The sequence below is a fragment of the Hoplias malabaricus genome, chromosome Y (assembly GCF_029633855.1).
Source record: "Hoplias malabaricus isolate fHopMal1 chromosome Y, fHopMal1.hap1, whole genome shotgun sequence".
Classification (NCBI taxonomy): Eukaryota; Metazoa; Chordata; class Actinopteri; order Characiformes; family Erythrinidae; genus Hoplias; species Hoplias malabaricus.
In genome coordinates, this window is record NC_089820.1 from 8537943 (window position 1) to 8564365 (window position 26423).

The 26423-nt window shown below is 39.7% G+C and overlaps 1 protein-coding gene across 1 annotated transcript in view; it reads left to right on the plus strand.

The window, feature by feature from the left end:
- Nucleotides 1-26423, plus strand: part of LOC136677902 (SH2B adapter protein 3-like) — a gene marked incomplete at its 5' end in the record, with an annotated part of 43585 nt that overhangs the window by 11558 nt on the left and 5604 nt on the right. Inside the window, 3 exons of the mRNA XM_066655598.1 lie at nucleotides 9201-10049; nucleotides 25247-25348; nucleotides 25459-25547. Of these exons, the coding sequence (XP_066511695.1) occupies nucleotides 9201-10049; nucleotides 25247-25348; nucleotides 25459-25547 (1040 nt within the window). The remainder of the gene's footprint in view (nucleotides 1-9200; nucleotides 10050-25246; nucleotides 25349-25458; nucleotides 25548-26423) is intronic.

Genomic DNA, 26423 nt, shown 5'->3' on the forward strand with positions numbered 1-26423 from the left:
TTAAAAAAATGACAACTAGGCAAAATCTCAATACTTTATTTAGTGACACTTGACTCTGACATCTTTGGAGTCTAATTAGACTCTGAACATAATTTCAACCAAGACATGTCAGGAAGTGTACCCACAGTAATGGCACACATAATTATGACGAACAGGAAAGGTCTAGATCCAGTTTGTGGAGGTTGTGGGTTTGAGAAATGAAATAAACAGCTATCAAATCATGTTCACTTGGAAGATATGAAAGCTATGAATAGGTACAGATTGAGTATTTTCTTTATCCGCTGTGTATCACAGTTTAGTTACTAAACTATAATCTGTTGGCTCACATTTTCACATATGCAAACGTAACCAAATATCTTCCTTGAAATAATCACAGAAATTCAAAAGTTGTACCTTTGTCAACAAATTTGGTTCACACTCGCCTGCTCCTTCATGTTGTGAAGATATGTCGATATGAAAAAATGTAAAAAACAATCCATAATTAAAATGTGTCTCGTACCTTCATACCATCTCAAAATATTATTGGGGTGTACGGTATTACCGTGGGGAGGTGGTGCTCTGTCAGGCTGCGTTGTCTGTGAGCACAAAATCGAGTGAATTTAGCTAAACACAGCCCGACAGTGCACACCGACACACGTGTTGACGATAAAACACCTGAGAGAGAGCAAACTTCAGTGACTGGTGGAAACTGGTGGAAACTTCAGAAACTTCAGTTGGCGTTAACAAGCACTTGTGGTTTAGCACACCACAGCAGAATTTTCAGCAAATTGAGGCTCAAAACACATATATTTAGAGGATAAACTATATACCTGTGAGCATAAAATCAAGTGAAGGATTTTCTCAGAATTTTGTCTGTTTACTGCTTTCTTGCTGTTTTGTAACCCAAACTCAGCGCTAACCTTACAACTGCAGTGGGCTACAGGGCTTGTGTTTTTCTCCACCCGTTTTCAGACCGTGACATTAACAGTCAATGAGCTTCCACAGCGCCCCCTCCCTGTGATTCTCTTAAATGCACATGAACATTTTAAAAGACAGAACAGAAATTTGACACACCACACACTGGCTCTTACTGGTCTGCTGTGAATCATAAAGACTGTCTCCTTCTACACATGCCCAAATTGCAGACTTGTGATTGGTCCTTTTGCATGTCAGTCAAATGCCAGTAGAAGGCATTTCTTGGCCACACTAAGTGGCAAAAGGCACCAGATTCTCCCTAGTTTTTTCATTTGCTAGTATCAAAAACAGGTGAAAAAGTATCTCCCTGGATTTATGCCATATGACGAGATACGCCATACAGAGTTAGATTACCACACCATACAGAATTGAGGTGTCATATCTAGGTTAATGTAAAGTAAATTCAGTTAAACTACAGCTCACTAATATTTACTGTAAAAATAGCAATAGGATTCAGGTTACTCTTAACCTGTTTTAAACAAAATCAGCAGCAAACCACATTACAGGACAGTACATACAGGAGGCTTATAATGTTTTTCAAGAACATGGAAATGTTTTGTTGTTTGCCATTGGAATTTTTCCCACTGTTTACTGTTCTGTCCTTTACCACCTGCTCAGAGTTAACTACCTGGAATTGTCCTGAAATCCTTTGTCTACAAACATATCATTGTCTATATTTAGTTCCAAAAACACAAACCAGTGGTTGAAAAACAGTTGTCTCGTTGTTATTTTGCATATGTTAAGGTAGAAAGTTAATAATGGTCAGCTGCAGGGTATAGTTTGTTAGCAAACGGTGTTCTGTGGAATGATATTATGCTATTAATATTATAGTCATCCAAAGAAAAAAATAGACAAAATATCTTCCAGAGCAGTCCAGATTGGAGAGATTAAAAAACACAGACAATAGAAATGACTAAAGCAGAGTGTCTTTGCTATTCCTCTTTCATTGAAAAGTAATTACACATTAGCCTTGGGTGATATGGTGGTTCTGTAGGTTGTCTCTTTCACACTGCTCCAGGGTCCTGGGGTTGTATGTTAAATCCCCACCTCTGTTGTCGGTGAGAAGTTTGGTGTGTTCTCCCTGTGTCTGCATGGGTTTCCTCCAGGACTTCCGGTTTCCTCCCACAATTTCCAAATATTCCTGTGGGAAAGCATCCATAGGAGTGAGTTTTTGAGTGACTAGATGAGTGTATGTTGATGTACTGTGATGGACTTGAACCCTGCCTTGCACCCAGTGATTCCAGGTAGTCTCTGTACCCACTGCAGTGCTGCAACTGACTGAAATGCCCATTGCTAGACAGCTGTTTGGTGGTTGATAGGGTGCCATGGGTAAAACCACTGCCCTAAACACAGCAGAATTTCAGTTCCCAACTCAGGCAGGTACAACACACCAACACACAAATTTCTGAGTAAGTTTCACAGTCCATCTACATCTGTAAGAGGTTTCGAAGTGATTCTGGAGAATAATCTGTCAACTATTGTAAATCACTGCTGTCCAATTAAAAATATGTATCTCCATTTTTGTGTATTTTAAGTTTTCTACATCATTTGAACACAGCAGCTTTCCTTTACATTTCATGATGAATGGACCAATAGGAATACTCCAAAATGACTTGGAATAAAGTTATTTTACATTGACTTCCAGTTGAAGTTAAGGTTTTCTCCTGTAAAGCTACTGTTTTGGGAGATGCATTTTTTTCATTGGACAGCAATGAAATGTAACAGTTTACATTTTATGATGGGAACACACCGGCGCTCCCTAGTGGCATTGATCTATTGGATTCTCTGGCAAAGGGACATGGAGACTATTTATGCAATATCCAAAGATTTGGGCTTGTTTATAATTGCCCAACCAGTGTACTTTACCCCTAACAGAATAAATTCTGGCCTCTGCATAGTTTTATTAATTTATTCATCCTTTCATTCATCAGGCTGGACTGCAGTGAAGTGTCAGTTTTCTCACAGTTTCTCATTTATGTGGTTCATGTTTTTTTAACCATGAAGCTGACATACACAACGTGTGTGTGATTGGTGAACAGTGGAGGGTGTGTGTGTGTGTGTGTGTGTGTGTGTGTGTGTGTATGTGTGTTGCTAAGGCAGGGCTGGGTTTCCTGTCACTGTGACCACTGCCTCACACTCTCTCGCACACACACACACACAAGTACAAATACACATAGGCATGGTTTCACACACACACACACTGTTTCTCTCTTTGTCTCTATCTCTGTCTGTCTGTCTCTCTCTCTCTCTCTCTCTCTGTGTGTGTGTGTGTGTGTGTGTGTGTGTGTGTGTGTGTGTGTGTGTGTGTGTGTTTGTGTGTGTCTTTTCTCACACATTCAGTTATATATTCTCTCTCTCTCTCTCTGTGTATTCTTTTTCCCACTGTCATTATAATGCATAAAAGTAAATGTATAAAGATAATTGTAGAGAGTGAGAGGGATAGAGAGAGGAACTGTGTATCTATGCATTAGTGTTTGTGTAATGAGGCTGGAGGTTTTTTAGGGCTGAATGATTTGTATTCAACAGGTATGGGGCTTGTATGAGTATTGCCATTTTAAAACATTTTAAAAACAAGTTTATTCTTATTATGAAACCAATAATTTAGTTTTATATTTATGTGACACATTGCCTTTGAGTATTGACAGCCTGTAACTGTAGAACAATACTGTAAAAAGAATGTGTGTGTGTGTGTGGGGGGGTGATTTTAGTAAAATAATGTGTGTGTTTGTGTATGTATGTGGTGAATGTGCGTGTGTGTGAATGAGATCACAAATCTGTGCACACACAAGCACGTGTTTAATGGGTGTGTACATGTGTATGTGTTTGTGTGAGAGTGTGTGAAGGGAAATTAATCCACACTCTATATGATACATTATTGAGGCTTTTTTTTTACTGTATTGAAAGGGGACATACTCTCATAATTTTTACTGTTTGTTATGGGCTGCCTAAATCAGAAAGCATTGCTATGCACTCAGGTTGGTCCTGAGCTGTGGCGTATTGTCATTTAAAGGAGCAGGGGCTGAAATGTACTTTGTGAATGGTGTCGTGATCCTTGATCCTTGTAATAATTTGAACAAGGCATGTCATGGACTAGTGCTATTCCGAATACCATTTTTAGGCAGCCGAGCTTCAGCTGTGTTATTTGGTTTATATTTGGATATTCACTATATGCACAGTGTATGCATGGGTTAACCAGAGATTCATGGATGTGAGTCTTGAAGCTGACAAAATAAACTGTAGGTTTTGCCACCCTTTGTTGTGGGTAGGCTGTTTTAGGCTTCATTTGCACAAGAAATTTTATGTTTATATTGATTTACAGTTAAGGACTGTTTCTTCAAGTCTTGCTGCATTTTCATCAAGTGTCTGACTCCGTAAAAGAAAAACCCTACCTCTTATTTTTGAGTGTCATCTTGCCCTTTGGAATTGAGTTACAGGGTGTAGTAGTACAAAACTGGACAACCTCTCAAGAGCCTTAGGCCGAAACACAAAATAATACAGAAGTGTTTCATTAATAGGCTACTAGCAATGATTTGTAGTAATCTCTGCCAGTCTGCAGTAATATCAGATGAGCTCTGCTGTACTTTAATTAAATTTAGGGCATCATATGTCTTCAGAAGCATTCCACAATCATATATTATCACCCTCTGCTAACTCTTCTGTGACATGAAACTGTATTTAGGCGTTTTTTTGTTCGAAACTTCCAGTTCCTCCTTAAATGTTGCAGTAGTGTCAGATGTACTTTAAAATAAGATCATAAAAAATGTATCATAGTTTAAAGGAGAAAATACTTGTGTGACATTTGTGATTTTTTTTGTTTCTTTGCACTGCTATCCTTCCAGTGAATTGTGGCATTCATAACACATTGTTTTAGGTGTGTCTCTGAACAATCTCACTTATAGCCACTAGCCTAGGTAGTTCACCCTACCCCTCTATCCCTACAACAACTGAGACACCCTACCCCTAGGCAAAACAGAATGGTAGGGCTAAGTGTTAGGAGCAAGGGGTGGAATGGGATTTGCCCTCAGCCTCCTGCCATTAGGCTAGTCTAAAGTGCGCATTGTTTGGGCTTTGGGAAACTACTATGAGGCTAATCAATAGCCTACTCATGACAATAAGCTACAAGATTATATATAATTATCTCAATTCATTATGTCAGTGAGAATAAGTAAGAGTGTACTTAAAAGTATAAATTACACCAGTGTATAGTTACTTTGCTAAAATTACAGAGCTTTTCATTAACAGCTGAGAGAAACTCCGGAAGTTCCTCTGGAGAAATGCCAGGAGCGAAGTTTACACAACATCAGCTCAAACACACACACACAGAGAGAGAGAGAGAGAGAGAGAGAGAGAGAGAGAGAGAGAGGGGAGGGGAGGGAGAGAGAACGGATGTTGGTAGAGGGAAGAGAGAGAGAGAGCATAGGGAGAAAAAAAGAATGGGTTATTCAAAGGGATATTTAAAGACAGAGTCAGACATAGAAAAATAATTGTCCACACGAGATAGAGAGGGAGGGAGAGAGAGACAACGAGTGGGGGTGGGGGGGGTAGTTGGAGAGTGGAGAGAAGGAAAAAGAAAGAGAAAAGGGAAGTGATGTTTGTGTGTGTGTGAGCGAGAGAGAGTGTGTGTGTGTGTGTGTGTGTGTGTGTGTGTGTGTGTGTGTGTTTAGTGCTGAGTCATGTTCATGCTGCATGTTCTGATAGAAGAGTCCGTGCAGGGGGCCAGGGGCAGGGGTCTGTACCACCACACTACACACACAGCACATGCTGCACACGACACACACATCGCTGCGGCTGCAGAGAGGGAGGGTGTGTGTGTGTGTGTGCACGTGTGTACGTTTGATTTTCATTGCAGACAGTATGAACCCAGTATATTTCATGTTTTGCCTGGTCAGCTTTTCTTAATAAAAATCCATTCTTGCAGTTTACAGGCCTTCAGCACATTCCAAAAAATATTGGCAAGGGGGTAATCTTAGGCAAGTAATGAGGTAAAAACATTTATTTCAAACAGGTGATTTCAACAGGTGATTATACTCATGATTTGGTGCAAAAGCAGTATCCACAAAAGGCTGAGAGTTTAAGCAGCAAACATGGGCAGATGATCTCCTGTATGTCCACAAAGGCATGAGATAATTATTGAAATATTTAAAAATAATGTTCCACAAAGAATGACTGGAAGGTGTTTGCATATTTCTTAATCTACAGTGTGTAATATCATTACAGAATTTAGTGCTTAAGCTAAACACCCGTGATCTCCAAGCCCTCAGACGCCACTGCATCAAGAGCTGTCATTCATCAACAGCTGAGATAACCAAATGAGGAAATGATTATTTTGACAAACCTTTACCAAGCACAACAATGAGGCGTTACATTAACAAATGCCACTTTAAAGTTTACTGGGCAAACAGAAACCTTATCACAGCATCACTTCTCGATGCTCTGAGGCATCTGGGATGGACCAAAAAGACCATTCAGGTTGTTATCAGCGGTAAGTCCAAAAGCCGGGCTCTTTTACCCATGATGGGATGGCAGCATTAATGCTGAAATATACACTGAGATCTTAGAGTTACATACGCTGCACTCAAGATGAAATTTTTAAAGGGCATTTCCATTTTTTCAACAAGGCAATGCCAAGTGACATGCTGCAAAGGCTAGGCATGGCTGCGGAAGAGGGGTGTCCGGTTACTTTACTGACCTGTCTGCAGTCCTGACCAGTCCCCAGTAGAGAATGTGAGGAGGATTTTGAAACAAGAAAACGAAAAATGTGACGTCAATCCCATACTGTTGCACCTTAATGGTGATGTTGGTGATTGTAATGAAAAAACATTTTGTAAAATTCAGATGATGTTTCCTCACCATGTGCTAGCTCTCCAGTCTGTTTATGGCTCAAATCTGATTTAATGTGTGTCATGAAGCCCCAGTGTCAGTAAACGTGTAAATAAACAATCCGTCTCTCTCCAGTATGCTATTTTCTCTCTCTCTCTCTCTCTCTCTCTCTCTCTCTCTCTCTCTCTCTCTGTCTCTCTCTGTCTCTCTCTCTCTCTCTCTCTTTCTTTGCTCATTGCACAGAAAAGGCATCTGTCGTTCTTTTAGACAACCGAGAGAAAAGGTGGAAACGTCTCTGCATTACAGACAGTGCTACAAAATCAAACAATTCAAGTTACAAATTACTTTCTGTGGTGATTCAAGCAGTGAATAAAATCTTACAGACAAGTTAAACTTACGTACAAACACAGTCAATGTCACTAGTGACTTTCTCCCAAAATGTAGTATAATGTTTCCTGTGTGTGTGATTCTCTCTATGGATTGGCTGCTTTCCCCTCAAAACTCCTCAATTCCTCTTTCTATCTCCTTCTCTCATATCTATCTATCTATCTATCTATCTATCTATCTATCTATCAAAAAGGCATGTTGATGGAGAATAAGCAAAAAGAGAATTTTCATTTTCACTTATGTTTTAAGGAGCCACGTTAAACAGATCAGTTCCTTTTTAAAAAAATGAGCAGTAGATAACCTCTATACTGTAATAAACACAAACAATTAACTCCAACTTCAACAAACTGGACTTTCCATGCAATTAAACGTACATTAAAGGTTTTAGGTTAGTGAGGGACATAATTGAACATCAGCATATGAATCTGTGTGTGGGTCTGTGGGTGTTTGTTTATGCAAGTTTGTGTCTGGCCTGCTTTGAGTTCTTTTTAAAGGCTGTATTTAAAGGAGCAGTCATTTTTACCAGGAAGTAGCAAATAACATGCATGAAGTTGATTATTTTTTTTTTTTTAGATTCCTCATAGCGCAACTCAGCTGCGATGAAGAATCAAACTGCTTTGTAGTTCCTGAATGAACCAGATATGGCTCTGGAGAGAGGGTCCCCAATATGTGGGTTTTTTGGAAAGCACATCATAAATTTGTGTGTGAGTGTGTGCTGTTTGATTTTTTTTTTTTTTTAAACTGCTTTTTTTTTTTTTTTTGGAAAAGTGCAGTTTTTCAAAGCAGTTTTATTTTCTTTTTCTTTAATGGTGTAAGGTTGTAAACAATAGCATTACTTTATAGTCTGTTGGACTGAAACGCTGCAGGTTTGCTCCCAGAAACTGTATTAAGACTGATTTCCCTGTATTAGTGCTGGTAGTTGAGAATGTGTATGATATTTAAAATATGAATGAGTATCTGTGTGTGTTATGAGTGTGTTACCTGCTGAATATCTTCACTGGTTTCATTATTGGTGTGTGAACTTCCTTAATCTTTACAAGTGACTTTTCATTCAGTCATCGCTTCAAAGCGTCTTTTCCGACAATACGTCTGTTCTGAGACTTCATGAAGTAACCCAAGGCAGATTACCCATTCACTTCCTCTGAGACTGTGTGAGTGTGTGTGTGTGTGTGTGTGTGAGTCATTCCTGTAGTGGTCTGGCTCTGTCTTGCATGATACTGTGAGCAGTCTTCTCTCCTGTGGTCAGTGAAACTTGATGATTCAATTCCTCTTCATTCATAGACAGGGGTGAGCTGAAAGCATTCCGAGCAACAAGCCTCTGTTTGTTGTGTGGTAGAAATGTGCAAAGGTCAAAAACTTTGGTGTTTTGTAGAAATGTGTGGAGGTTGAACAAGAACATCTTTGGGATGAGTGCTGTTTGGGAACCTCAAATAAGTCAACTCACACTGGGATTACGCAACACATTTAAAATTGAAATCTGAAGTCTTTCTACACAAACACCCAACAAACTCTGTAACAACAAACTTCCAACAAACCCAAGGCCAACAATATGTACTACATATGTACAGTTAACATCTGACTCAACAAACACAGACCAGATTAATACGAACCCTACACCTGGAAATTTTCAACAAACACAAACCCTACAACCATGGATATCAAACTAAAGCAATCACAAAAAATCCTAAACCGGAAATCGTTCAACAAATACACAAACACAAACTTTACAGTTGCAAATATCTTTCAAACACCAGTCCAAAAAAACATGTAACCAACAAAAATAAAATTACACAAAACACCCACTAAAATAACACATTCCAAATGAACACAAACCCAATATAGCTTTACAAATGCAAATGGCGTCTATAGATTCAGGGTGCTATACATTCTGATGGTCTAATAGTGAAATGACAGCCATTTCTTTTAATGATTTCTGAAGTAAAACGTTTACAGGAATGGCAGAGTTTCTCTAATTCTTTTATCTTAATTTCCCTTTCTTTTTTCATTTCTGTTGTTCTTTTTCTATCTCTGCTGAACAGTGTACCTCAGCTGTGCTGGTTACTGCAATGAATGGTAACACTATCCAGCAGGCCACGAGCAGCGTGCCCCCTGTACCACCTCCCTGTGGCTGGAGGGAGTTCTGCGAGTTGCACGCAGTTTCCACTGCAAGGGACCTGGCCCAGCATTACCGCCACTTTGCCAGGAATTGGCCGCCACAAGATGTCGTCCCTCCGGAGGCCTTTGGACGCCACTTCAGCACTCTGTTCCAGCAGTACTTCCGCAGTGAGGTGGCCAAAGAAGCCCCGCCCCCTCCTCCGCCACCACTGCCCATGATGACCGGCCATATGCGCATCACTTCCTTTTCCGGGGTACTGGACTATCGGGAACCAGGGGGTGTTCTGCAGTCCAAACCAGAAGTGGTGCAGGAGCAGCATTTACGCTGTTCACCCAATGACACTACAAACCGAGCATTTGACCGCACTCCTGATGAGGGAGAAGAGCTCCTCTCACCTCGCTCTTTCAGCCAGTTCCGCCAAAGCCTACGCCGTCTATTTAAGAAACGCCCCCCGCCTGAAGACCCCGGTGATGAATCTGAGCGGAGGGGTGTGGCTTCGGCTCCAGAAGAACGCTCCTCCCCCTCGCCTCCACAGACGCCGACAGGGCCCACAGGTGGCTCTCGGCTGCTAAACCGCTTCAGATTCAACCGTGTGAATCGTCAGAGCGCGAAAAGACACCAAGAAGTGGGCGGAGCCTGTAAGGAAGCGCAGCTGCGGTACTTGCTGGTGGACGACAACAGCTCAGACAGAGTGCCACGCTGGCTACGCTGCCGTCTGCTGGTCAGGAGGATCAGCGACAGGTTCCAGCTCGAGCTCTACGACCCACCTAAGGTAGGAGATGTTTTGTCCATACTCTTATTAAGATATTGTTTTTAAACAGTATTAAAGCAATTTTGTTTACTGTGTGAGCTTCTGCTTTTTTTATTGTGAGAGGTTGTTAATGGTGTTTTACTTCCGGTAAAACTTAACTTTACTCCCATAACTTAACTTTACTTCATAAAACTTTAAACCATTGAAACAGGCAAGATTAATAAGTATGAAGAGTAGTATTCTCTGAGTGTGTTGAGAATGTGTAACAGATTCAGCACTTGTTGTTCTCCACACAGCATGTTGAGTTTTGGTTTATATTTTTATTTTTTTATTTATAGTAATAATAATAACAATTATTATTATTGTTGTTGTTGTTGTTGTTGTTGTTGTTGTTATTATGGAGCTTAACATCTCCCAGCGAAAACATGTTTTTGTCTTCTCAACCCAAGTTTGATAACTTCAAGGGTCAGTAACTGGGCACAATGAATATAAATTTGGGAAAATTCTTCTAAATAACAGGATTTAAGATGGTTTCTTCTATTTTCAGCTAAGTAATGTACTTAGGTCCTTTTTTTTGTTTTTTTTGTTTTTTTACAGTGCATCATAGAGCACCCTAAATCACATAATCAGTTTTATTTGAGATTACTGAACAGCTTGACATTGTTAGAGGTGAGCAGTTGATGCTAAATGTTATACATTCATATTTTTATTTTTGCCTCATAATTTCAGGTTAAGTCTAAAGGTGGCTAGGCTGAATTTATTTTTGGAGTAAGTAAAAAAGCAGAAGTTTGACTTCTGGCCAAAATGTCCTTTTACTTTTGAGCTAGTGAGGGTTAATGCACATATTATGGTAAACAGCTTCTTAGCAGTGTGTATTTACCATATACACTAGCTGTAAGAGTACACCCACTCCCTCTATCTGACTATTTGTATCTACCTCTTCCTCTCTCTCTGTGTCTCTCTCTCTCTCTCTCTCTCTCTCTGTCTGAGAGTCACAGAGCAGCCAATTAGGTGCCATTAAAGCTGTGGGGCCAGCTTCTGACTGGCTGCTGGAGAGACTGGTGCTAAATGGCCGTATAAGGCAAAGCTTTCAGAGTGAAAACACACATCTCTAAACACTCCGAAAACTGCACAGAACACTCATTCACGCTGTAACGACTTGTTGGAGTTAATCACTCCACAGAGATCCAGAGAACACCATTCCAGTGCTCGTTAACGAGGTCAGGTCTTGATGTTGAATGATTAGTTCTGAATCACAAACACAAATCCAACACATCCATAATATTCTGGATGGAGCTCCATCCAGAGAGCCCAAAGCTATGATGCTTTATACCAATTTAGCTCATTCAAGTAGGTCATACAAGCGGCACTTGCTACTTGAAAGGCTGCCATTGTAAATAAAAATATGCCCTCACCTGGTTAAATTAAAGGGTAAAAAAATTCTTGGCATTGTAAACTTGGGGTCATGTTCATCTGCTCCAGAGGGTATTATTGATTGATTGATTGATTGATTGGTTGATTGGGTGATTCCTGTCTGTAAAATTTTATCTCTGTCCATGGTCCGTTGTGCTGTTTTTTTTTTCCATGCCATGGGTTTCACTGAGAATCTCCAGTGACATGGTACTGGCCTCAGATCCACTTTGGGTTTTCTGCAAAGAGCTCCAGAGAGAGACAGAACTGACCTCACTTCAGCTTTGAGTCTTTCAATAAGAGCTCCAGTGAGACGGAGCTGACCTCAGATCAGCCCCAGAGTACTGAGGCTAAAAGAGGAAGCTACTGAGACCCTGATAATTCACTTTGCGTGAGAAATGTTCTTTCAGGGAAGTGCTTGCTCTGCCTCTGGAGGAATGCTGATAAACGAAGGCGATTATCTGCTGATTCCACAAAACCACTGTATTGTTATCACTTCACAGTTAAAACAGCTTTTGCTAATAAAGCAAAAAAAAAAATGCAAATTTAGTTTCCTCTTCTTTCCCTGAATGTGGCTGATGTGCATGTTATGTATCTGAAATTTGCTTCTTTAGTTGTACACTGGAGCTATCAGGCTAATGTAAGTAATGGAGGATTCTTCCCTTGTCCAGCTAGCATTGTGCTGACTGTATACATTTTTGTACACTTACCTTAAACGATATCCAATAGACTTGAGGTTTCTGACACTATGATACACTTTTGGGTGATAACAGAATAAAGTGTGCAAGCTGAGATGCTAAAGGCAAGCATGAGCTAAGACTTGTTAAGTGCCAATTATTCAAGCTATGGCAACTTCACTGGAGCTCCACGTTGGAGAAGAGTTACTGCTAGGTCTGTTATGACATGGTGGTGGCATGGACAATGGAACTTCCACTGAGAGTGTGTGTGTGTGTGTAACTAGTAAGAAGCCAGCAACGTGTGATCTAAGTAATCATGGTGGTTTGTAATAAGAAATGAGGTCTCGCAGTAAGATGAGGTCTCAATCAGTAAGATAATTTTTTAATCAGTACAGAATTTAACTGGAAGCCAGTACAATGCTGATAGAACTGGGCTGGTATGATCAGATTTTCAGTTTAATAAGGACCTTGGCTGCAGTGTTCTGAGCTTGAACTCGTCATTTACCACATCCATGGCATTAAACACACACGCATGCACACACTAGTGTTTAGAGGCAGCAAACACACACCCGGAGCAGCCACCTCAGCGTCTGTGGAACATTTTGAGGGTTGGGGTTGGGTGCTTTTCTCAAGAGCACTTTAGCCTTGAAGCAAATGACAGAACTGAATCAATTAAGATACCAAGACGTTTAGCTGATGAACCTCGAAGAACAGGGAAATCAACAAGATGTAACATTACGTCTAATTTATTTCTGGTGAATTTTGGACCCAAAAGAGTGCAGCAGGTTCTGGCATCTGGCATCTACATAGTAAGAGCTGGAACAAGAAAATGCAAACAAATAGCACAGGAATAAGAAGCTGAGTAGCTTCGATAAACAGTAGGTGCTGGAATCTTCAGTGGGCATCGCACTGATTTGTTATTGGGTCTGCAGCATGCTGATTGGCTGGTCAGCTCAGCCATAGAAACAGCAACAAAGTTTGTATTTGTGTTTTGATATTTGAGCTCGTAACTTCAGTGCTGTACATAAATGTATGAAGTGTGTGTGTGTGTGTGTATCTCAGACATGTGAAACCTCACTGGTGAATATATTCCTGCAAAAATTTTAATCACACATACACAAAATACTACTACAGCTAAAATTTTTTACACATGTGGAAACTATATCTACATGTGCAAAACTTTCACACATGCACAAAATATTTCTATAGCATCACACTTTCAGATATATGTATGAGTTTTTTTCCCACATGCTCACAAAAGGTGTATACAGCTACATATTGTGAAAGTATTTGTGAATATATGCTCAAAATATCTATGACCCTAGTTCAATTCTGTAGAAGAGCTACCGTTGCAGTTTGTACTTAATGATTTAACATTAGCTAAGTTATTAAGACTGTTTTTCTTTGTTAATATTTGTTCATATTATTATGAATATGATATTTATTCAGGTACAGTCTGGATACTGTTTGTTTGTATTATCAATAGTTGCCAATAAGGATACACCATTCACCTCAATACAGGTAGAGAAAAGACTAAATGAATGTGAAGAACAACAGTGCCAGGGTCGTCCAGGACGTGCACCTTGTAAACCAGAGCCTGTGGTGTTACCCTTAGCCCCTGAAAAGTGTAAATGACTTTCTATAGTGTGAATATATGAGAATGAGAACCATGTGTGGTGGACTTTGGTGCTGAAACAAGCAAAGACCAAGAACCGAGAAACCCTTGAATCTGCCACCATTACAGAGCTGGGGTGCTTTAGCAGTTGCCATGTTTACCAACAGCGAATTGAGAGTATAACAACGGCTAGTAATGCACAAGACTGTGAAAGTAGCAGACGTAGGGATTTAGACAAATGATAAAAGATACAAACCAAGCACAAGACCTGCCAGCCATTGCAATGAGAAACTAAATGTAGTTGGATTCACTCATTTTAAGGGGTGTCTCTTTGGACATATAGGGTATGTATTGGTGTGAGTGAGAAAGTGTTTTTTATGTGTTTACTGCTTGAAAAAATATTTTACTTCAAAAAGGGTGAAATCCAGAAAGTGCTGTGTTTCTGTGAAAGACTGTTTTTTATTTGATGACTGCAGCTGTTTGGATGGAAAATACTTCTAATTCTACAAAACCGCATCCTTACATCTGCTGTGTGTTAAACACACACACACACACACACACACACACACACACACAGAGAGAGAGAGAGAGAGAGAGAGATAGAGAGAGGGAGAGAGCTACATGCACTTCATATAGCCCACAACTAAAAGCTTTAATATGTGTCCTGTAATAAAATGATGGAAGTTATGATGAAATATTGTTATTGTAGTGATTACTTTCATTTCCAGAAAAGTTGGGACATTTTATAAAAAGAAAAAGAAAACAAGTAACTCTGATTTGTAAGTTGGCTTGTAAACATGAACAGATTAAATTATAACAACTATATGTATTTTAATGAGTAAAACAAACTTTAAAAGTTTGTGACAACACATGTAAGTGTGAAATGTTTATAGAACCTTCAAGTCATGTCATTTGGAAACATTACACTGTGAGCAGGTGAATTTGAAAGGAGCATCTACCAAAGGCTCAGTCTTTGCAAGCAGTGTTTGAGTCCTAGTGTCTGCTTGCTTTCAGGAGAATTCCGAAGTTCAGAAGTTCTATACTGTTATCAGCAAAGGTGAAAAAGCCAGTATCTGTCATGGTGAAAGCATCTGTGCCCATGGCATTGGTGGCTTGGATATGTTTAAAGGTTCCACTGATGTGGAGGCTAACATTGGGATTGTAGAGGGACAGTGCTGCCAGCAAGGCAGCGTCTTTTACTGAGCAGTACATGGTTATTTCAAGAAGGCAATGCAAGATATCTGCAGATGGCAAAACAGGTTGGATTTGTAGACACCATGTGCATGTGCTTGACTGACCTGCCTGCAGTCCAGATCTGTCTCCTGTCATGCATCATGATGATGAGAATGTACTGTGTAACACATGAAGTCTTGTCTCAAGCCGGAGTGGGCAAAATGTCCACTTGCAAAAATGCAACCATCTGTATCTTCAGTTCCCAAACAATAATTATGTGTAATTAAAAGGAGAAGTGATGTAACCAAATAGAACCCATATCTGAGTAACATATATTTCTACCTGTGTTGCAGACATCAATTCCTGTATTTGTTTATATGTATAGAAAACAATCCAGAAACCATTCTTGGTACTTCTGTTTTTAAAGTAAGTTTCAGAGAATTAATTCACAGATAGTTTTATTACATATTTACCAGACACCATACACTGCACATAACAAATACAAAAACATATGGATTTAATGTCATTTGGGCTTTCATGCACAGAGATGGAGATGTGTTTCTACTCAGTATTCATTATTTATATGACTGTGTTAGGTGTGAAATACCTCATGGAACTCTCCTATTTATTCATGCAACTGAAAAACGTTTTTGTAAAATTCAGCCCAATGGAAAAGAAGGTCCAGTGTTCCCCCTCTGCCATGGCTCTGTGAATGGGGACGAAAGGAAATGGTCTGGACTGAGAAACAGCACTAATCCAGCAAGTCAGTGACAGGGAGCAAGAATGGGGTAAGGGGTAGCACCTGCTGTGAGTGGAACTACAAGCATTGTCCAGTAAAATGGCCCTGAAACAGCCAAAAAGGAAAAGATCTGACAAACGAGTTAAACAAAAGTTATTAGGTCATGCAAGGGAGAAGACACTTGTAAGCACTGGTGAGGCATGGAGAGAGGACTGTGGAGAGAATGTTATTTACCTGGTACACTGTTGAAGTTACTATAAGTTACTGTTAAGTGATATTGGTACATGAGCCTAAACTACAACTCAGCTTAGACTTTGGCTTAAATACCTAGCTTATGGTCAATTTCGGCAGTACTGCAACAACATACTCCATTACGTCTTCTTGTTGAGGCTAACTTGCCCTCAGCGTGGGGGGTTGCTGTCCAGAATCGTTTACAACACCTTTAATGTGATTTGTTTAAAAAAATGTGGATACTGATACTTATGAAAAAGTGGGTTTGGTTTAAATGAGCCCTGTGGGTAATTTGAGATTTGGATTCTTTGAGCTTTGTGCCACCAAGTCCTTCAGTAACTTTTAAAAGCAACTGTTATTTTTGTGTACGAATTTCTTTGAATTTCTTCAGTTCTCCAACTAAGAAAAACCACACTTTCTGCTCTGAATCAGTGTGAGAAAAGGAGATGAAGATATTGCGGCTAATTGAAGAGCAGCAGCAAAATGAGAAGTGAGGATTCCTTTCTGGGTAAATTCAGCAGAAAGATGAGAGCGATAGCATCGGCACTGATTGATATCTAGGCCATCAGAGTCAGAATGAAATCAACTACGGCCCCATTTCCACAAAAGCAGAACACTCTTCGATTTAAAACCATTTCTCTCCATCTCTTTCTCTCTCTCTCTCACACACACACACACACAGAGATAGAGAGTGCTTCAGGTGGTTTTTATTCTCTGCTTTTTCAAAAAAATATCTTTCAAAACCTCAAATTAGCCCAAATCTGAAAATATGTTAAACCTTAATTAAAAGCATTATACAGAACTGAGAGCACTCTTTCATTCATTTACTCTACAAAAGCATCAGCGTTTAAGTGTAACACCTATACATTCAGGATTCAGTGGATCCACTTAAATAAATCTGGGTCTTCTTGAACCTACATGTCTCTAAATTTCAGACTTAGAAGTTGCACTTTGAAACGAATGACAGTGTTTACACATCACCATCAGTGAAAGATCGCTCTGGAGAAAACACAAAAACATTTAATGCTGTGGATAGTTTTTTTTGACTGAATGGTGGTGTGTTTTGAGGGGGGGGGCGTCGGGTGTGGGGAGGAAGAGCAAGAGAGGGAGAAATTGTAGATTTGTGTTGGGGGTTTGAAGTGGCTAATCAAAGCACCGCTGTCAGGTGTTTCCACACACACACACACACACACATACAGATTATTGTTTACACGTTTCACTGTGGGGCCTTTAATGTGTGTTTTAATGTGGAAAATATGGACCTACTCTGTTATTTGTGTGTCTCTGTTTGTGTGTGTGTCTGCATGTGTGTGTGTGTGTGTGCCCCACTGATATTTTCCAGCTATTTTCAAGTTAAATATGTAATTGCTGACAGAATAAACTTTGTACCTGAACTATAAATAAATACAGTTTATGTCCAAAGGTTTGTAGACAAATGATATTCGAGTTCGTCTTCTTAAGCTGCACCCAGTGTAGACACACAATGTAAAATTTCTTTAAGAAACACGAAATTAAATTTGGCACTATAGAGCAGCTGCACACTATCCTAACATCAGCACGCTTAATGCCAAGATTCAGCCAGAAGTGTGTAAACCCTGTGTTGATATGTGTTGGCTTTACATCCATTTCTACTGAAATGAAATGTATTAATCATGCATTAGTTCCTCTTTTCTAACAGGAACAGTCTGTCCCCTTTTGTAAAGACTTTACATTAGATGTCAGAATGTTGCTGTGATGATTTGATAGCCTCCAGCCACAGGAGATCAGCTGCTAATGTTAATGATTAAGATCACAAACACCTTTTTATCTCGTCCCAAATGTTTGGGTCGAACCTTAGCACTCCAAAGAATGCAGTTCACTGCTTCACAGAACAATACTGAAGGGACTTTTACCACTGTAGCCCATGTTTAGTATTGGCATGACTATCTTTGCCTCATGTGCTGCTGCTTCAGAGCAAGGGATTGGATTTCATGTTTTTCCTACAGAGGTTGTAAGCACGTGTCCCCAGTAGGTGCAACTTAAAGTAGCTCAAGTCTAGTTGAAAAATAAGGGCTGCATTTTAACTTAGGGGCATGTATCCTCAAATGTGAAAATAGGATGAACATTATAGAGGAATATAACATTTACTTCTAAGGAGTTAGAAGGCAGTAAATTGAGAAAAAAAGGAACAAAATGTAAATTAACAATATATCACAGAATATTGCATTGTCTGATACTGATATTAATTTTTAAACTGATGATATCAGTATGAATCCCATATAATGCATCCCCTATAGTTTTGTTTATTATTTGGAGTTTTTTTTTTGTGTGTGTGTTAGTACCCATTGGCATGGTGTTAAATGAGTGCGTGTGTGTGTTTGCATGTAGTTGTGTGTGTGTGTGTAGGAGGGAGATGGAGCATCACTGTGAGCTCCTGACCTCAAGTGAGCTACCCACGGAAAGCCCCATTTCTCTCTCTCTCTCTCTCTCTTTTATTTATATATATATATAAATCATTCTCTAATTTTTTCTCCACCTTTCCCAATATTTCTCTTTTTCTCTCCCTCGCCCTCATCTCGCTCTCATATTCTCTTCACTCATTTTTTTTTCTCTCACTCGTTCACTCTCTCTGTCTCTTTCTCTTGCTCTCTCCCTCTCTCTTCTCTCTCTCTTTCTCTCTCTTTTTAGGTGTTGTGGTTCTCCTCTGTAGCCGTAAACAGGATGCTCACTCGACCCTGTGTGAACATTAACATATCTCTTGTGTGTGTGTGTGTGTGCTCGTGTGTGTGTGTTCTGGCCCTTAAACTGTTTTAACGTTCACATATTTTAATAATACTACTTAGATCTCCTTTGTTTATTTCAGTATAAACAAACTCTTTTTCCCAAAGATCAACGTCACAGCGAGAAAGTGTTTCAAATGATGTGCCCTCAACCATTTAGTAATTTAATTTCACCATCACAGAGACATCAGTGTCAGACACTTTTCTTCTGAGTGATAAAATATAAATGTCTGATGTATCTCTTCATTTGAGTGGTGTGCAGTGAGGGAGATCAAGAAATGAGGGAGCATAAAAATAAAGAGAAAGAAAATAGATATGTGAACAGCAACCTGAATGACGGAAGTGTCACTGTGTTACTCAGCGTGTGTGTGTGTGTGTGTGTGTGTTTAATCACACCTGCAATTTTCATATGAATGATAACATGCCAAACTCGTTCAGGGTCACTCTGTACACATGCACGAATGCTCATGCTTGTACAGTGACCCTGAATGAGTTTTCATTTTTGATATTTACACGAAAAACACACTGGTTAAACATACATGCTGTAAATACCTGCATTATTCCTAAGAAAGAACATTACACTTAAAAACGAAATAATGTTCATTTCTAGAAAAGTAATTTGACGGCCCATCATAAATTCCCAGGTGGTTGCTATGGTGCCAAGAAACTGATGTATGCAAAATGGTTGCAAAAATGTAGCAGGGATTTCACTGTAGTTCTCAATCTGGCTGCTGAATGGTTGCTAAGTTATCCAAGGTGGTTGCTAAAATGTAGCAAGTGTGTTGCTATAGATTCAAACTGGTTGTTAGTGTGTTGTGTGGTGGCAAAATGTTATGACTTGCTATGTTATGAGTTGCTAAGAGGTGGATCGAATGGATCTAGTGGTTGTTAGGTGTTGCTTGGTGGTATTACAGGGTGCTGATTGTGTGTTTCTGGGGTTATTGTTTTATTATTATTATTTTGAATCTCTAAATACATTTTTTGGCACATGATTAAAGATATGTTACCAAGGAGGATTTCCAAGGATAGGTTGTTAAGGATGCATTCGTTACCTACATAAGTCACTAAACATTGAGACAGGCAGCATGACAGGGCAATTTATTTATATATCAATCTTGACATATAAAAAACTAATCCTGTCCTTAATTGTGTTTAATTTGTAATTAATTACTTTTTTGAGTAACTAACAAATGTGGTGGCCTTGTTTTGTGAAGAGGCAGGAAATGCAGCTCAGTGTTGGTTCTGGAAAAATCTAAACAAGGTCCAGTTCAGTCTCACTGTGTACAAAACACGTAAATACTCCAAACACAAATTTGAGCAGAAATATTCAGACAGGTCAACCTCTACAACACCGCCTCCACCCAGCCTACATCCGCTATTATGCATTTCAAATAAGGTTCTAAAGTCTGTTTGGTTTCCTATGTTCTAGAGGCAGAGTTCTAGCCATTCCAGGATTCTCACTAGGATCCCTTTGATGGAATTTTACGGTGGAGTTTAAGGTTGTAAAAAAAGATCAGTTGGCATTCCCATTAGAAGTCTGACTTGCGGGACTAAATTTCAGTGTTCTGTGCAGGAGAATATAAATATCTGTCACAAGTGTGACCTAAACCTAAAAAAAGATAACAATCATACAATGATTACCATGCAAAATCAACATAAGAGGAAAAAGCTGAATAATCAGTAAGAAAATAGTAAAGTCATTCTAAATATGAGTATAAAATCATGTGTACAAAATATAAATTCTGTTACTGTGCTGCATAAATGGTGGAACCTGTAGAGGGTCAGTTGGCCTCTGGTTTGTGTGTGTGTGTGTACATAGCACCCATACTCATATGCCCAGAGTACCATGTAACTTTTGTGTGGGAAAGGTTTAGGATCTATGTCCCCCAGTTTTTTTTTTATTTATTTATTTTTTTTTGTGAATCTGTGTAACTGCAGATGGGAGAGGGCAGAAACGTTTACAATGCAGGTGGGAGCGGGACAAATGCTGCTGATTAGATGCAGGAGCTGGTGAGAGAGGGCCAAAGTCAAAATGGGGTATACAGGAGTGTGATTTTAAAAAATCACTCCCACACATGCTCCTCTAATTCCTATGTGTTACAGGGTTTAGGATAGGTTTATTTGGAGTGTAACAATTTTAGAATTTTTAGAGTTTATCAAGGCCCCTGACATTCTGCAGTCATTTTAGGTTCACATGTTTTACAGATAGTTCAGCAGAGTTCCCCTGTTCTAGAAATAGTCAAGATAGAGTTACCCTTTTAAAGAATGGGTTCAGTTGTAGTTATGACTTTCTAAAGTAGATATATCTGGAACTCTAATATTCTGTAATTAGTTTAAGAACCTCCATATGTGGAGAACATGGAGGTTCTTTGTTTGCTGATGAAGAACTAATTGTCATTAGCACATTTTATCATTAGAGCAAAAGTCAAGCGTATTAAAAAAGTGTTTATCCTACTTTTGTTGGAGTAACTGCCTCTGCTGTCCAGGGAAGGCTTTCTACTAGATTTTCAAGAACTGCTGTGAGGATTTGATTGCATTCAGCTACAAGAGTGTTAGTAAGGTCAGGAAGTTGGATGATCACCATCCCAACTAATTTCAAACTCCCCAACATACTCTAGAAGTATTGGGTAAAGCACTATCATTACAGAGAACACAGATCCACTGATCCAGAGCTCAGTACTGGGGGGCTTTATACACCTCTAGCCCATGCCTGGCATTAGACATGGTGCCAGAAGGTTCATGTTTATCTGCTCAAGAGAGTCCAGTTCTACTGGCAACACTTCTCTATAGGAAATAGACAAACTGTGTGTGTGTTCATCACTCTCAGCAACGGCTTTAACATAAAATCTTTGAATTCAGTGTTGCATTCATCTGAAGTGTTGTCCACATACAGGTGCTGGTCATAAAAGAATATCATGAAAAAGTTGATTTATTTCAATAATTCCATTCAAACGTGAAACTTGTATATTATACTCATTCATTACACACAGACTGATAAAGTTCAAGTGTCTATTTCTTTTATTTGATTATTATAACTGACAACTAATGAAAACCCCAAATTCAGTATCTCAGAAAATTAGAATATTACTTAAGACCAATACAAACAAAGGATGTTTAGAAACGCTGGCCAACTGAAAAGTATGAACATGAAAAGTATGAGCATGTACAGCACTCAATATTTAGTTGGGGCTCCTTTTGCCTGAATTACTGCAGCAATGTGGTGTGGCATGCAGTCGATTGGTCTGTGGCACTGCTCAGGTGTTATGAGAGCCCAGGTTGCTCTGATAGTGGCCTTCAGCTCTTCTGCATTGTTGGGTCTGGTGTATTGCATCTTCTTCTTCATAATACCTCATAGATTTTCTATTGGGTTAAGGTCAGGCGAGTTTGCTGGCCAATTAAGAACAGGGATACCATGGTCCTTAAACCAGGTACTGGTAGGTTTGGCATTGTGTGCAGGTGCCAAGTCCTGTTGAAAAATGAAATCTGCATCTCCATAAAGTTGGTCAGCAGCAGGAAGCCTGAAGTGCTCTAAATCTTCCTTGTAGATGGCTGCGTTGATCTTGGACCTCAGAAAACACAGTGGACCAACACCAGCAGATGACATGGCACCCCAAACCACCACTGAATGTGGAAACTTTACACTGGACCTCTAGCAACATGGATTTTGTGCCTCTCCTCTCTTCCTCCAGACTCTAAAACATTGATTTTCAAAGGAAATGCAAAATGTACTTTCATCAGAGAACAAAACTTTGGACCACTCAGTAGCAGTCCAGTCATTTTTGTCTTTAGCCAGGCGAGACGCTTCTGACACTGTCTCTTGTTCAAGAGTGGCTTGACACAAGGAATGCGACAGCTGAAACCCAAGTCTTGTATACGTCTGTGCGTGGTGGTTCTTGAAGCACTGACTCCAGCTGCAGTCCAGTCTTTGTGAATCTCCCCCACATTTTTGAATGGGTTTTGTTTTACAATCCTCTCCAGGGTGCAGTTATCACTTGTACACTTTTTTCTACCACATCTTTTTCTTCCCTTTGCCTCTCTATTAATGTGCTTGGACACAGAGCTCTGTGAACAGCCATCCTCTTTAGCAATGACCTTTTGTGTCTTGCACTGCTTGTCTAAGATGTGAGTGGTCGTATTTTGGACAACTGTCAAGTCAGCAGTCTTCCCCATGAATGTGGAGCCTACAGAACTAGACTTAGAGACCATTTAAAGGCCTTTGCAGGTGTTTTGAGTTTAATTATTTGAGTTATTGAGTGTGGCACCAGGTCTTCAATATTGAACCTTTTCACAATATTCTAATTTTCTAAGGTACTGAATTTGGGGTTTTCATTAGTTGTCATTTATAATCATCAAATTAAAAGAAATAAACACTTGAACTTTATCAGTCTGTGTGTAATGAATGAGTATAATATACAAGTTTAACTTTTTGAATGGAATTACTGAAATAAATCAACTTTTTCATGATATTCTAATTTTATGACCAGCACCTGTACCGTGTGTATGGAACTCTTTGCAAGTGGGGCAAAGAGTGACTAAGAAATAACTCTTGGGTATACATATAGCCTCTGTCAGAGCTTTAAAGAATCTGTTCACGAAGTGTCACTGATGAGTGTTTGTTTAAACCCTGCATAATTCATACAGTGCTCTAACTGTGCTAGCTCTAATATCTAGAGAATATCAGATCTTAGTGGGTAGTATTAATAAATAAATAAATAGAATAAAAGAAACCGGTGACTGACATTAAGTCAAGTCCACACCCTATGGAACCCCTAGTTTGTACATTGCAGTATGAACATTTACCTGATTCATTAACTTTTTGGGAGGAAAAAACAATGTTTGGGAAAAGTCCTGGACCCAACCAAAATAAAAATTCTCATTGGTTCTGCCTCTGAATTTGACAACCCCCCCCCCCCCACCACCACCACCACCCCCCCACCCCACCCCAGTTCATGCGGTTTAGAGAGAGTGGAATTCTTTTATTAAGTGACTGAACTCAATTAAACAGTCTCTATCGAGAACACAGATTCTAAATTAATGTGGCAAGCCACATTTCAGGTCAGCATGACATATGTTTTACAACCCTGTTCAGCAAGGATTGTAATCTAGAAACAAATTGGGTTAAGGAAACATGTTTAAAAGTTTCAGAAGAAAGCTAACTGCAATTTTAACTTTGCACAGAGCTGTTTTAGTAGTAGCTCAGTTGAGACGTACTGGTCTATAATCAGTTCAGTAAGGGTTCTGTTATTCTAGAACCAGTTAGAATAGACCTGTACAGTCCTGCACCAAATCAGAACATGAGACGTTCTGGCATTGTAGACAACGTCCAGCTAAAGTTGTGATGTTGAAGGTCATCTGAACTGAATTCTGAAGACCTTTTTGGGTTTAACTTGAAAAGGGAACATATTATACACTTTTTTTCATAAGTGAACACAGTTCTGTGGGGTCCTTATAAAGTTTATGTGACATGCCTTACCACAGGTATCAAACATCACAGCACTGTTCTCCCTCTGCGCAAACCACCCTGACCAGAACTAGTTTCAGCTCCTGTTCCTTTAAAGCAGATTAAACAACCAACTGTTTAGTCCAGCGCACTGTCCAACCCGAGCACTCAGGAGTGAGGAGCAGAAGCTCTGGTTTCATAGCCATTTTCACTTGGTTCTCTTTCTTCTGCATTCTTGTTTCTGCCATATTTTATAAGCACATAATTCGCTGTGCTTATTGTATTTGGAGCACCACATCCCCAAATGACCGTGCTAATGTGCTCTAAAAATATTTTTTTAGAAAGTGTTATTTTTTTTTATAATATATCCTAACCTAATCCTAACATTTGTATAATGTTAAATGTGCAATATATAATGTTAAATGTTCCAGTTTAATGTTCACTTAGTGATCTGAGAGTTTCACTACAGGTTTTTAGCACAAGTTCATTCCACTTGCTTGCACAACACTCACACATGCAGATGTTGTGTACATGTTTCCATATAATTTGTCAGTGTTTTGTAGAACTCTGAAAGGGAAATGGAAGTGATTCTAGCTTTAACAGAGAAGCAGCTGCATATGTGTGTGTGTTTGTGTGTGTTTGTGTGCGACGGCTGTTCATGTTAACTTGGTTGAGGCCAAGACCTTGCTTTGTGCACTGGTGCGCAGTCATCTTGGAACAGGAAGGGGAGATCCCCAAACTGTTCCAACAAAGTTGGGAGCATGAAATTGTCCACAATCTTTAGGTATCCTGAAGCATGAAGAGCTTCTTTAAATTGAACTAAGGAGCTAATCCCACGTCCTGAAAAACAAACCCCACATCCTCCACCAAACCTTACACTTGGCACAATACAGTCAGAAAAGAAGCATTCTCCTGGCAACCCCCAAACCCAGACTTTTTTGCCAGACGGAGAAGTGTGATTCGTCCCTCCAGAGAGCATGTCTCCATTGCTCTGGAGCCCAGTGGCAGTTTGCTTTACACCACTACATCTGACACTTTGTATTGCGCTCAGTGATATAAGGTTTGGATGTAGCTGCTCAGCCTACGCACTGTTCTTGAGCTAATCTGAAGGCCACATGAAGTTAGTAAGATGAGAGTTAAAGCATGCTTTGTGTGTTTGTGTGTGTTTGTGCAGGGTTCTAGTCCGAAGCTGAGAGCAAGATGTTCTGATATAGAGGAGATTAGACCCTGTAGTGAACTAGAGATGCCAGACAACTTGAACACATTTGTAATAAAGGTAACACACACACAGATTCTCTACAAAATACATTTTGTTGATTTTCTGAATGCAAATATATATCCCTCTCTTTCTCTGTCTCACACACACACAAACACACACACACACAGGTTAATCACTATCACTTCATATTTGAGGCAGAGGACAAGCAGCAGGTCAGCTCCTGGACATCAGAACTCAGAGGGTGCATTACCACCAGGTGAGAGAGAGTTTTTGGGTGTGCAGTGCTTCTTATCTTTTGTGCAGGATCTAAAATAATGTATATGCACATACAGATGTTAATTGTGTGTGTGTGTGTGTGTGTGTGTGTGTGTGTGTGTGTGTGTGTGTGTGTGTGTGTGTGTGTGAGAGAGAGAGACAGAGAGAGACAGAGCGAGAGAGGGGTGTTTTCCTGTTATTCTGAGTATTGAAAATCTCAAGCACTCAGCTCAGCACAATCTCATCTCTCCCCCCCCCCACTCTCTCTCACACATACACACACAGACCCACATACATATGCACACGCACACACACACACACACACTGCCTTCTCTCTTTCGCTCTTTTTGTGTTTATATATATTTTCCAAATATTGGTCTCTCTTGCTCTCTGTTTTACTTTCTATCTTTTTCTTTCTCTCACTCTATTAACACTGTGATTGTGTGTGTGTGTGTGTGTGTGTGTGTGTGTTACATACAATAACATTTTGCTTTTCCAAGAATTACAAGACGCACTTCCTGACTCAACCCAAAAGCTTTTGTGCTCTGCAACTTCCTCTACAGCTAGGAGTCGCTTTCTCTCACACTCACTCTCTCTCTCTCGCTCTCTCTAAAACTCTGTCTCACTTTCTTTCCTCTCTCCATTCTCTCCTTCATGCTCTCCATATCCTCCTTCTTTCTGTCTTCCTTCTTTATCTCTCACTCTTCCTCACACTCTGCCTCATTGCTCCCTATTCTCCCTCACACACTCTCCCTCTCTGCCACCCTCTCTTTCATTCTGTGTGTGAAGTTCGGTATCCACTTTTAGTATAATGTCATGATTACAGTTTCACTGTTACATTGTTGCTTTGTTCTAATTATAATTATACCATTTGCTT